The 13,274-nt window shown below is 45.7% G+C and overlaps 1 protein-coding gene across 1 annotated transcript in view; it reads left to right on the forward strand.

The window, feature by feature from the left end:
- Positions 1 to 12,025, forward strand: part of AKAP1 (A-kinase anchoring protein 1) — a 38,158-nt gene extending 26,133 nt beyond the window's left edge. The window contains exons 3-11 of the mRNA XM_033171463.1: positions 1,940 to 2,073; positions 3,076 to 3,202; positions 4,395 to 4,522; positions 5,840 to 6,017; positions 8,076 to 8,226; positions 8,500 to 8,567; positions 9,895 to 9,968; positions 10,593 to 10,658; positions 11,440 to 12,025. Of these exons, the coding sequence (XP_033027354.1) occupies positions 1,940 to 2,073; positions 3,076 to 3,202; positions 4,395 to 4,522; positions 5,840 to 6,017; positions 8,076 to 8,226; positions 8,500 to 8,567; positions 9,895 to 9,968; positions 10,593 to 10,658; positions 11,440 to 11,502 (989 nt within the window). The 3' untranslated portion in view covers positions 11,503 to 12,025. The remainder of the gene's footprint in view (positions 1 to 1,939; positions 2,074 to 3,075; positions 3,203 to 4,394; positions 4,523 to 5,839; positions 6,018 to 8,075; positions 8,227 to 8,499; positions 8,568 to 9,894; positions 9,969 to 10,592; positions 10,659 to 11,439) is intronic.
- Positions 12,026 to 13,274: the final 1,249 nt, after the last annotated feature.

The following is a 13,274-nucleotide window of genomic DNA, read 5'->3' on the forward strand; positions in this document are numbered from 1 at the left end:
ACTGTCCCATCATCAAAAGATTCCAGGGTGGTGTAAATAAAACGGAGTCCTGCTTCCTTGGAGAGCTATGAGCATCTAACACTGGGCTGCTCTGGGGGTAAAAGTAAGGGTGTGCTTTCTCTCTCTCTCAAAATATATAAACACTAGAATTTTGGGGTCACTCTAGAAATGTATTGGCAGCAGATTCGGGGCACACCCAAAAGTCCCGTTTTCCTCAGCTTGTCATGAATGTGTCAGGTTTGCTATTGTGAGATGTGGAGGCAGCTTAAATGGGTTTAAAATGGGAGCTTGGCTCTTTCAGTTGTTATTATTAGGCCCAATAACTAAGTAGAACCACTGTGGTCGGAGGAGCTGTCATGGTGCCTTCCTGATATATGTATGTTGACTCTATATCCCTCCTGAAGGAGCCCAGGGCGGCAAACGTGCCCAGAATTTAAAAACAGAATGAAAGCATCCTAAAGCTGTTAAAACACTCTTAAGCTTCTCTGGGGAGGGCATTTCACAACCAGGATGCTACCACCAAAAAGGCCCTCTCCTCATTAGTCGCCTACATGCCCCAGGTTGGTATGGGCACCTGGAGAAAGGCCTCTGAAGATGATATTGAAGTCTGGGCAGGTATATCTGGAGGGATATGATCCTTCAAGTAACCTGGCCCTGAGCTTGTTCAGGGCTTTGAAACACCAGCACTTTGAATTGGGCCTGGAAATGGGCAGAAAGCTGGCACAGGGCGTGTAGCCATGCATGTTTTGATGATATTTTTTCCAGTAGCATATTTTAATGACATGGGTTTATTTTTTAATTTTCTGTGTGATTGGTTTTGTACTTGTAAACTGCATAGAAGCTCCATTTGGCTTTTAAGTGGTATGTAAAATAATTGTTTTTGTTGTTGTTGCTGATGATGATGAGGATGATAACGTATTGTTAGGTGTTCCATCTCCCCTCACCTGCAAGATCTTTCGTAGAGGTCAGGACCCTGATCTATTCTTACAAGCTCCCCTTGTGCTGAATGGTGTTTATTTATATTTATAGATAGAACTGGCAGCTCAGGAGGCACCGCAGAACTTGTTCACTCTGCTGTAAAGTGTGTGTGTGTTAGATTTACTAGAATTATCAAGGTGGGTTAGTGTGAACAGTCCTTAAACTCAAGATGACTTTAGAGGAGTTTTTTTGTGAACCCACGCAAACCTCTCGCAATAATTGCCTTTCTCTTAGACACAAGGGGCAGCTAGCGTGCAGCCTTCTTCTATCGTTGGCCACCCAACTCCCATCAGCCCCAGCTGATGGGATTTGTAGTCCACAAGCATCAGGAAGGCAGTAGGGTCACATTAACTAAATTTGCGTGGAACTTCAGCCTTGGTTTCTAGTGTTTAATGCTGTATTGATAGCTGTGTTCGTTGAAGGCAATGAACACCCTGGCTCAGGCTGTTTTGGGATGGGGGTCTTCCCCCTCCATGACTCTATGCCAAATCATTCCTCACCTGAGTTTCTTTCAGTAGCAAAGTGGAAAATTTGTAAGGGCCCCATGGGTTCTTGAATGTTCACTCTTGGAAGCATGCATGTGGGAAGACACTGTACATTTAAGGACATTCCACCCCCTGCAAAGAATCCTGGGAGCTGTAGCTTACCTCTTGCAGAGGGTTGTGTCCAATGCTAGCCCCACTCAAGAGTAGACGCATTGAAATTAATGGACATGGCTAACCTAGGCCCATAAATTTCATTGGGTCTATTCTGAGTAGGCCTTGTCTGCATACAACACAAGGAGACAATTCCCAGAATATGTATTGGGGGGGGGGGAATAAGGAGGATCCCGTTTCAGAACTCCTGCTAGGTGTGTAGTTTCGCTCCGGCTCTGAATACTTCCTCATATTTCAAACTTATTTATTTATGTATAAGATTCTGTAACATGCCTCAGAGCTGAGGAATTTATCTCTCTTTGTAGGTTCGGATGTAAATAGCATGGATTCAGTGGACATTGGCTGTGCCCTCAGAAATAAGGACAGCTGCCAGAATTCGAAGACCGGAGCAGATTCTAATAAGACAGAGCTTATTATCTGGGAGATAGAGGTACCAAAGGTAATGTCCCACATTTCTGGTGGAATCTGGCCTAACCAAAGTTTTGCTTCACACCTGAAAGTGTGTTGACTATATTTACACATGGCTGTATCGATGCAGAATTGTTCAGACGTAACAGAAACATACAAGACATGCTAAGCAGGAATTGTTGAATACACCTTCATATTAATCCTCTCTCCCTGAGGACTTGTGGATGAGCATGTGTGTTTAGACACGGAGGCGTTTGTACAAGCAACTGGGATTTTGGGGGAGCTTTCAGGGCCCATAAGAGAGCAGGTTGGAGGAGAATTCCTGGAGACAGTTTTGCTCAAGGCGTTTAAAAAGACAGAGAAGTAGGTGGGTGGTAGTGAGGGGCTTCTTTGGGTATCTTACTGCAGCCCGAAGAATCGCATCCCGGAGGGGAGTGGCATGGCTAGTGTAGAAGCTTGGAAGAGTAGCTGACTTGTTGTAAGAAGATGGTGCATGCAGCTACCGGTAAGCATAAAGAGGAAATGCAAAGAGCATAAACACCATAAGCAACTTGAGATATCAAATGCTTATCAAAATAATAAAAAAGAGGATGAAAAAGTGAGCCTCCCAGCTAGTAATTTCTCCTGACTTCAAAATTCAGAAGGGATCTGATCCGATCTAGCTCAGTGTTGTTGACACGGGCTTGGCAGCAGCTCTCCCAAGCTTCATAAAGGGAGTCTCTCCCAGCCCTCCCTGGAGATGCTGGAGAATGGACCTGGGAACAGAAAAGCTGGCGCTCTGTCTGCTGAGCTGTGACTCTTCCTCAAACCCATTCCTTGATGCAACAAACTCTTTTGAGATGGAGCTTCCGCCTGACAGGTGGCTCTCCAATCTCTGCTTGGAGACCTCCACTCAGGGAGACCCCAAAGAGGTCCCACTGTGTCAGCTGCTTTTCACTTTAAGAAGGTTTTCATAATGTCCAGCCAGGACCCACTGACTTCAGCTTGATTCTGTGTGCAGAATGTTCCTTCATGCTGTTTTTGTTCCCTGCAGCATTTAGTCGGACGGCTGATTGGGAAGCAGGGGAGGTACGTGAGCTTCTTGAAACAAACGTCCGGTGCCAAAATCTACATTTCCACACTACCTTACACCCAGGACTTCCAGATCTGCCATATAGAAGGTGAGTGGGTGGGATGGCAGATGGCCGAGTGAGTAGTTTGGGTGGGTCTCTCGCTGGGTGTCTAACCAAGAGGTTGTGCCTAGGGAGGTGCCTTACCATAGGCCCCCTGTTGGAGGCAGTATGCCTCTGCACACCAGTTGCAGGTGGAATCCTGGGTGCGGAGAGGGCTGCTGCGCTCAGGTTCTGCTTGTGGGGCTTCCCTTGAGGACCTCTTGGAACATAGAAAGCTGATTTTTGGGCCATCGATCCACCTAGCTCAGCATTGTCTACACTGAATAGCAATTGCTCTTTAGGATTTCAGACTAGGATTTCCTCCCAGGTGTCATGGACTGGTTGGATGCAGAGGAATGGTGGGAGGAACCAGCTGGTTGGATGCAGCTGGTGGTGGGACAACGATGAGTGGTCAGAGGGAGAAGACTGGGTGGAGGAAACTAAAAGAGGTACCAGGGCTCAGTGAGCGAGGAGAGTTGGTGACCGAGAGAAGTCAAGAGGCAGAAGCTGAAGCTGGCGAGTGGGATGAGGGAGGCCAAGAGGCAGAGACGAGTCCGGCTGCTGAAGAATCATGGGTGTCTCCCCGTCCTGCTGCGACGAGCTCCCTTCCCGCCTGGTCTCCCAGAACCAGAAGAGGCATGAAGCGGGAGGAGGAAAGACAAGCACGCAGGTGCAGTCTTGGGTTGCTTGGAAAAAACCCTGGAGAGGAGGAGACATAGAGAGCTGTTGGGGAGGCAGGGACCTTTAGTCTCGTCGACTGATCCAGGGGGGCAAGACTTACCAGGGATGAGTTCCTGTGTTCATTAGGCCTGACACCCCACCAAGTCTGTGCAGACCCTTTTCTTGCTAATAAGCAGTTAACTCCAGTGTGCATGGTGCTCTACCACTGACCTATGGCCCTTCCCTACCTGGTGGACAATTGTGAGAACAGAGTGCTGAGCTAGATGGGCCTTTGGCCCAGTGCACCAGGACTCCTCTTTCACCCTTACATGTCACACGGTTGGTTGACCTAGCCTGGCAGAAGCTGTTCTCCTGTTATCTGTGCAGCCTTGAACAAATCTCTCTTGTTGTGGCGAGCACAGTTGATCACCTTGCCTCACAGAGAGATGCAGACAAGTTTGATCTCCTGCTTTGTCTCTGGAAACCTCCTAAGCATCTGCCTCTTTTTCTCTCCTTTACCCCCCACCCGCCCCCAAAAAAGGCTCTCAGCAAAACGTCGACAAAGCCCTGAGCCTGATTGGCAAGAAGTTCAAGGACCTGAGCCTCACCAATATCTATGCGCCGCCACCTCCCCCGCTGCCAGTGCATTCTCTCCCCATGACCTCCTGGGTAAGCGCAGGGTCTGTGGGATATCTTTGGGGCACCTTAATAATAATAATTAATGATAACAATACATTTTGATTTGTATCCTGGCCGAGGCAGGGCTCGGGGCGGCTATCATCATAAAACAAAACACAATATGCATAAAAACCGACATCAATTAATTAAAATACATCTTAAGATTGATTTGGACAAGTTAAAATCTGGGCAGGTGGCAATTATCAGGTTGGGATTGAGAGTGGTTCATACTTGCCAGGACCAACTGTTTCCACTGATCATACAAAGATCTGTGAGTGGGTTGGGGGCCTCCTTTGGGCTTGTTTTATGCAAAGGAAAGTCAAACTGCATCCTGCCCAAAGGTCTGGCGGAACAGCTCCGTCTTGCAGGCCCTGCGGAAAGATGGCAAATCCTTTAGAGAGCTGCATGAGACACCAGCTGTTGGAGGAGTCAAACTGACTGGTTGGTGGGCTGCAGCATCATGTGGGTCCCTTTCCGGCAGGTCTCTGTAGTTAAGACTCCTGGGTAGTGGCGTGCAATGAACTTCCTTTGTAGCAGAACAATTAGGGCCAGAGGTGCCAGCTTGTGAGGGCGATGTCATGCGCGCAAGCATTGCGCCTCCCTAAGCTGGGGAGAAGGTTCCCAGGCTTTGGGAAGGAGGCGCCAGACTTTTAATACTTCAATACTCGACAATTTACCAGGAACATTTAGGGGACTATCCTGGTGTCCCATGTCCACTGACCACACACCACTGCTCCTAGGTTCTCCAAATGTGTAATGTGTGCCCTGCATATATAACAGGCTTTGTGCAGGTGTGGGGAGATCTGTACAGTTGTGTGTGGGGTTTTTTAAAGGCACTTTTAAAATTTTATTTTTGGTTTGCAGTTGAAGGGCAGGAATGGAAGATATTTGCCCCCTAGAGCAGGAACGGGGGACCTGTAGCCCTCTCACTGGCCACACACACAAACACACAGCACCTCTGAGGATGGAGGGGCTACCACTAGGGCCCCCTTTGCTGATCTCAGCACCTGAGAGGGCCTGTAGGAATGGGGGCGGTCTTTCTGATATTTTGGGCCTGAGTCATTTAGGGCTTCAAACACTAATGTGAACACATTGAATTGGGTTTGGGAATGAATGGGCAACCAGGGCTGCTGTTTTAAAACGGGGTGTGTGTGTGTTTTACGTGAGACATAAGTGGGAAACCAGCCATTAATCTGGCCGCTGTATTGTGGACCAACTGATGTTCCCTAGCCTTCTTCAGAGGCAGTGCTCGCTGCAATATAATCCAAGATGTTACCTGAGTGGAAAAACACATTCTCTCTCTGACAGCTCATGCTTCCAGATGGGGTCACGGTGGAAGTGATCGTGGTCAACCAAATCAACGCGGGGCACTTGTTTGTGCAGCAGCACACGCACCCCACTTTCCACGTCCTCCGTAGTCTAGACCAACAGATGTACCTGTGCTACTCGCAGCCGGGGATTCCAACCATGCCGACACCGGTGGAGGGTGAGTGCTTCTCCTTTCGATGTCTCTGGGATGCCTTTGGTAGAATCTGCCTGACTTCCACCGTCGACGGCTCTTGGCTCAAGCCGCTTGCGTTGGATGTGGAAAGGGATCCAGCAAACACAGCTCTTCCCGTGCAGTTTCCCAGGCCTTTGATCAGCACAACATTGCTCTCCGCTGTGTCTTGCAGAATTTTAAAAAGCACCCGAGTTTGTTTTATTTTATTCATTTCCCATATTACATCTATACAAGTCATACCTTAGTCCTACATAGACTTCCCAACTTACCTTCCATTGACATCTTATTTCATTTTCTTAGTTTGCTACTTCTCCTTATATTCCCCCCCCCCGTTTATTATTTTCCTTATCTTTGTCTTGTCTGCCGCTGCCCATAGGCTTATCCCACTTGCCAGTTAACCTTAACACCACTCTTCTTTAAATGTTCTTCAAAATGCTCCCACTTGCCTCTTGTTTTCTTTCCATCTTAATCTCTTATTTTGGCTGTTAAGCAACACAAGTTTAGTTCCTCCAGGCTGCTGCCGGAGTTGCATATACAGAATAAACAATTAACAGTCCTTAGGCTGGGAAATGCCTAAAATGTTCATTGCCACAGCCCAGCTTGCTAAATCTCTCTATTATAATCTCTTGTCTGTCCTGACTCTGTTCCATTAGTTGAGCTGCTCTTATGTCTCTCTCTCTCTCTCTCTCTCTCTCTTTCTTTCTTTCTTTCTTTCCTGAAATAACAGCCATAGGAAGCTGCTTTATATATTTCATTTCATTTTACTTTTAATTAGTATACCGCTAATCTATATTGCTATATACAAGGAAGTTTACACCAACAAAATATACAACACACACAGAGTCATTGTATAGAATCAGACCTCTGGTCTGTTTAGCTCTATATGTTGATAAGCAGCAGCTCTCCAGGGTTTCAGGCAGACCTCTCTTCCAGCCCTACATTGGAGATGCCAGGGATTGACTCTGGGACGTTCTGCATGCAAAGCACATGCTCTACACCAGAGTTCCCCAAACTTGGGTCTCCAGCTGTTTTTGGACTGCAGTTCCCATCATGCCTGACCACTGTTCCCGCTAGCTAGGGATGATGTGAGTTGTAGTCCAAAAACAGCCGGAGACCCAAGTTTGGGAAACCCTGCTCTACACCCTGAGCTAAGCCCCATCCCAGAGTTCTAGAAGCCATTTCAGGTGAACTGAGCAGCATTTTGGATCACAAACAAGTCAGTCAGTTCTCTATAATATAGTCACCAGCCACTCACAGGTAAACCTGCCACTTATGGGCTATGATGGAATCAATAATTGATAGTGGTTTTATTATTAAGGTGCCAGTGCTGTCAGAAGCGTATTCAGCTGTCTCTGCAGGTGATGCAAACGTAGGGGGAACGTCATACCAATGGCTAAGGTGCCAAGTTAATTTCAGTCTTCACTTTAGATCCTACCTTTAGCACCGAATAGCACGAGAGTCATTCTCCCAGTTTTCGGTTTGCTCCTAAAAGAGAATAAATAACAGCAACCTTATCTTTGGGTGCTTAAACTGTAAAGGTTCGAAGTGGGTAAGTGATTGCCGGGGAACTGATGAGGATTTTGCGCTGAGCAGGATGAGTTGGAAACTCTCAAAGACTTTTTGCGTGAAAAAGAGAAATTATGACACTTAGATGCCATTATTGAAGATAATGCTTGTTTATAGAGAGTGGTGTTTTTGGGTGTTATATTGGAGTGGTTGAAGTGAACATTGTTTATACAAAGTGGACAGGTGAAAAATGGGAAGTTCTTTAGTTTCTGAACTCTTTGTTTTTCTTTCTCTCCCTTTTAATACCTTTTCTATTTCCTGTTTTGTTATTTCTTTCTCCTCCCCCCCCTTTCTCTCTCTGTTTTAGTCTAATCTTACTTAGATTAATGTCTTAGTTTGGATTTAAAAAAAGATACCTGATATTAAATTTTGTGGTTCTTTTTATAAACCCTAATATAGTTTACTCCATATAAAAAAAGAAAAGTTCGTGTGTTTTCTCACATTTGATCCCTTCTTTCCAACTCTTGTGCTTTGCAGTTGGCGTTGTCTGTGCTGCGCCCGGCATGGAAGGTGCCTGGTGGCGAGCACAAGTAATTGGCTACTTTAAAGACACCACTGAAGTGGAGATCAGATACGTGGACTATGGTGGATACGAGAGAGTCAAGATTGACACACTCAGGCAGATCAGGTGAGCGGCCCAAGAACTACCCTCAGAAATGGCAGATAGTGGGTGCCTGTCCCTTCCCATTATTAAGGAAAGGGGAAAGTTGTCCTGTAAAAATGGGGATGAACTTGTGATACACAGAGCAGGCGGCCCTTAGCTTTTCAACCTGTTCATCACTCAAGTCCTCAAGCCGCACCCTTCCCTTGCTGCCCCTAACAAGCTGTGATGGTTTATTGGTTGAGTTCTTGTTTTCTGGTTAATCTCTCACCTTGCTCTTTTTGTTTTTGTTTTTTTAAGGTCTGACTTCGTAACACTACCTTTCCAAGGAGCAGAGGTCCTCTTGGACAACGTAGTGCCACTTCCAGGTAACGTCGGTCATTGGTGGAAGATCTTTTTCCTTTAGGACATGTCCAGCTTTTTGTGCCTGTGTAAATGGCATGGTCCATGTCCAGGGGTGTGAGATGCGGCGGAGGGTGTTTTGGGAGGAACCATTCAAACTGCGAAAGAACTCTTTAACAGCAAAACAGTAGAGCCCACTCAGGCTCTACTCCAAGCTCATGTTGCTTTCTTGCAGAGAGGGGGCTGTTTACGGAGGTTGAAGCCAGTAGGATTAGGCTGTCCCTCCGAGGTTAATCAAAGAGCCACGCCTTAGTGTTGTCCGTAATTGGGACCCTCTTCAGTGAAACCATGGGAGAATATTCCCAAGTCCTACCTGGCCCCTCTTGCATGACCTGAACTCTTCCTGTGAAAGGCTAGGGACTGTATAGTGGCTGTTTTCAAACATAACATAACATCATGCTGGATTACTGCATGTACAGCTGCAGTAGCAGGCCAATTTTGCAAAAACAAAAGTTGGGTGGAATGGCGCAGTCAAAGATGGACTGCACCTTTTGAGGGGGGCGCACTTCTCCTTCCATTTTGTGGAGAATTAACTTATCTACCATATCTAAATATTTATGCACTGCTGTTTCATTGGGGGTTTTTTAATGCACCAACATGGTTTACGGAGGTTGTACAATAGAAACCACGTAAAAAGAGTTGAAGTTGCAGATTGTCCACTAACTGTTACAGGAAGTTGTTTTCTTAATGGCCTGCATAACTTTGCTGCCATAGAAGTTTTCCGTATGCATTTAAAAGTTAAACCAGATTGTGTTCTGCAATCTGTGGGGCTGGGTGTGAGAGAGAGCACAAAGGCAAGAGGTAGGCAGATCAAACTTGATGGGTTTGTGTGATAACCAAAGTTCTTTGAAATCACATTAAGACAGGCCCACCAACCATAATAGCGTCTCAGCCAGGCAGGTGTAATGTTAAGAACCAAGGAACAGGATGCCCCTTGAGCATACGGTCAAGCCAGTAATTTTTTGATTTCCTTCTTATTACCAAAATTTAGATGCTATATGTCCCGCATGTTAAGGACTCTGAAAGAAGAATAAAAGTACCGGTATATGTTAATGACAGGAGTCCAGTGATGGAAGTGGGGGTGATATTGTTTGGGGAGGGGTTGTCCTCCTTCACCCCCATGTGGCACCGCCCATGCAGTGCTTGCATATTACATCACTGATACGCTAGCTTTCTCCATGCAAGGAGGATCTCTTGGGTGTGTTGGAGCAGCTTTCAAATATACAGGAAAATGTTGCTACCTTAAGAGTAACACTCCCTTCCTTCCTTCCTTCCTTCCTTCCTTCCTGAAAGATGACGATCACTTTTCATCTGAGGCGGACACAGCTGTTAGTGAAATGACCAGAGGTACACCTTTGCTTGCACAGGTATGTGTCATGGCTGTGAGCTTTTATTGTTTGGTTGTGAGAAACTTGACACAAGGCTCTAGTCCTATCTGGGAGCCATCCCCGTGGAATTTGGTGGGGCTTACTTCTGAGTAGCATATGGTTGTTCCAACAGCACTAAAAATCATGGCAGCACGGACCGTTTCTTAAAACAAGGTTAGACACTTTTCAGCTTAGTTAGGTGCTAAGTACTTATGCGGCTGCAATGCCTTACTCTCCTCATCTTTGCCAAGAAAACCAGAACAACTTGGCTCTGCCCATGTGACCACCATGTGACCTTATCGGTCCCACTTGCATGACCTCCTCGGCTACAGCCACCCCTGCTCATGCTCTGTTCGGAGCCACAGAATAATGTTTGAAGACAAAAAGCACACTCGGCGTGTAATACATTGGCCATTCCGAGCTAGGCAGATTCGTATACTGAGCCAGGTAATTGCAGATTTTGGCGACATTGCTAGTGTAAAACTGGGAAGATCACTTCTGCTGTCTTTAGGCATGTTGCAATGGACCGGAATATGTCTGGAGGAAAATTGTGCACTCTCTGCTGCTGCTGCTGCTGCTGCTGCTCCTTTCTTGCTAGGCATTAACAGACATCTCTGATTCCAGGTGACAAATTATGACAGTGCAACGGGCTTGCCCTTAATACAGCTGTGGAGCATGATAGGAGAAGAGGTATTTATGCTACTAAATAGAGCATTGGGACGGGATCTTTGATGTATAAACGGGCCCAGGAATTAAAACTACTCCAGGATAGCCAACATGGTACCCTCCTGATGTTTCTCATCAGCCCCACTCAGCGTAACCAGTGATTGGGGGGTGGGGGGTGGAGATTTCAGCCGAGCAACGTATTGAGGGCACCATGTTGGGTATCCCTGCTGAAATACAATGCATTGCCATTTCATAGGCTAGGCGCAGGCACCCCCAAACTCTGCCCTCCAGCTGTTTGGGGACTACAATTCCCATCATCCCTGACCACTGGTCCTGCTAGCTAGGGATGATGGGAGTTGTAGGCCAAAAACATCTGGAGGGCCAAGTTTGGGGGTGCCTGGGCTAGGGAATCAGAATAAAGGATGGCTATTTTAGTAAATCTGCATGTGAACGTGCCTTGTATTCAGAATGCTATGGGTATCAGGCCGGCGCTAACCATGCCATGGAATAGACCCATTGATGTTAATGGAGAGGAGTTGTTAAATTTCAGTGGGTCTACTCTGAGCTGGCTACAACCCTCTGTTTTTCAGTTTCTTTGTAAACTTGTGGGGCGGGGGGTGGGGAGATGAACCTGTAGGTCCCTCCAGATGTTGCTGGACTCAACTCCCATCATCCCTGACCACTGGCCATGCAGGCCCTGGGGCTGATGGGAGTTGGAGTCCAGCAACGCCTCGCAGGCTGCTTCTCTCTGCCTTAGCACAGGACAGCAGAACGTCTTAACACCTTTCATTTTCTCCTTTTGCAGTTGGTGTCTATAAACCGAACCTTGGTGGAAAGAGGGTTTGCGCAGTGGATCGAAAGCTACTAGGAGAGTTCTTGGCTGTCTTCCTTGACTAATCTTTCCTCTCACCCTCCTTACCTTATCCCTTCCCCACCCCTTCTTTTTTTCTTTTTTGGCACTGTTTCAGAATTGGGTTTGGCAATCTTCCCTCCTCCCCGCCCCAATATATGTCACTTCCGCTTTAAAGTCTTGTTTTGATTATATTCATCCGACGGACACAGTTTGTTTATCATACCTCATTTTGCAGAAAATCAAGGAGTTGAACCATAAGCCATAAAAAAATACTGCAGCTTTATAACGCAGCTCTTTATTCTGCCCCCCCCCCCACCCCCACCCTGATCTGGGTCCAAAAGCGAAATTTAAACAAAACTTTAATGAAGGGGGAAAATAAATGTCTGGGGAGGGTTGTATAACACTCGTCCTCAGAGGATTTAAGCTGTGTGCTGAACACAACCCAGTTTTCTAAATTGGCTGCCTTAACATGAAGGCGACTCTATGTGGAAGTAAAATTGTTTTCAGACCTAGCCCCCTCACAGACACAAAAAGAGGAGGGGGAAAAAACACCCTGTGGTGATCGATATGAATTTTGGGCGCATGACATAGACCTGTGCAAAAGCAAGTCTTCTTCAGCTGTGCTTTGGGAAGCTGAAGGACTGAATGAACAAATAGCGCTCATTAACAGTATATTGTTGACTTTTTTAAAATTACAGCTGTTTTCGCAAGAGATGGAAAACACTGCTTTGTAGACCTCCTTAAAAAATCATGTGATTAAGCGAACCACTACAGCTGCAGCTGTCTTAAATCCCCAGATCATGTTTAACAACAACAAAATTGATTGCCAAGCCTGATTGTAATGCATAACTGTTTTTCTAGATGTGCAAAAACCTATGTAAATATATATAAAAAAATCATTGTAATATTTTGTACAAGAGAAAAAAAAAATACTGGAGAACTAAAAAAGGGAACTTCAAAGAAAATCAGTTTTTTTTTTTCCTTTTTTGCCACACCAAAATGTCCTCTGTAGGTAGAAAACGGTTTGGGGCGTGTTGTTGTTGGCAGCTAAGCATTAGAAGGCGTGAGGAGGGTCCTTCATAGGCTCCTGTGTACATGATGGCTTTTTCTCTAGCTTGCTGTATGGTAGGAACAGTAATCAATGGACTCTGCTACTTTTTTGCTGTACAGATCTGACGTAAAGGGGGGAAAGTTAACATTTGGAATTAATATTGCAGTGGTGTGTCTCAATTTATTTCTTTTGCTCCTTTTTAGATTGGTTTCAAATGTGGAATTGGAAAAAAAATCAAGTAATTTAAGCTAATTTAATACTATTAAAATATAAATGAATCTAAACATGGCCATTGAGTTGGGAGTTATTACTTGGGGGGGGGGGGAGGCGCTTGGGACTACTTTTTGTATTTAGACCACGAACTACAGTTTTTTGTTTTTTCAGATTTGCCTTCTCATATAAAATATCCAGCACAATTCCTGTTCCTAGGATATTGTAGGACACCTTGTATGTGAAAACAAGTTGATGACGTTCAACAATTAAATGCCTCCAAATGCAAGGAACTTGTATTGAATTCTTTTGGTAAGATGCTTGCCTATGTCTTCAAAGACTTGAGCCTGTATTCAAATAGTCACATTTGGGCAGCTTCAGAGCTCCACTAGAGTGGGAGTAGGGAACATGTAGTTCTTCAGATGTTGATCATCATCTAACTATTGGCCATGCTTGACATTTGAAGGACTACAAGTTCCCCATCCCTGCTGCAGAAAGCTGTGTGTAATTATCTAGAAAAATGAGT

This window comes from Lacerta agilis, chromosome 15 (genome assembly GCF_009819535.1).
Source record: "Lacerta agilis isolate rLacAgi1 chromosome 15, rLacAgi1.pri, whole genome shotgun sequence".
Lineage (NCBI taxonomy): Eukaryota > Metazoa > Chordata > Lepidosauria > Squamata > Lacertidae > Lacerta > Lacerta agilis.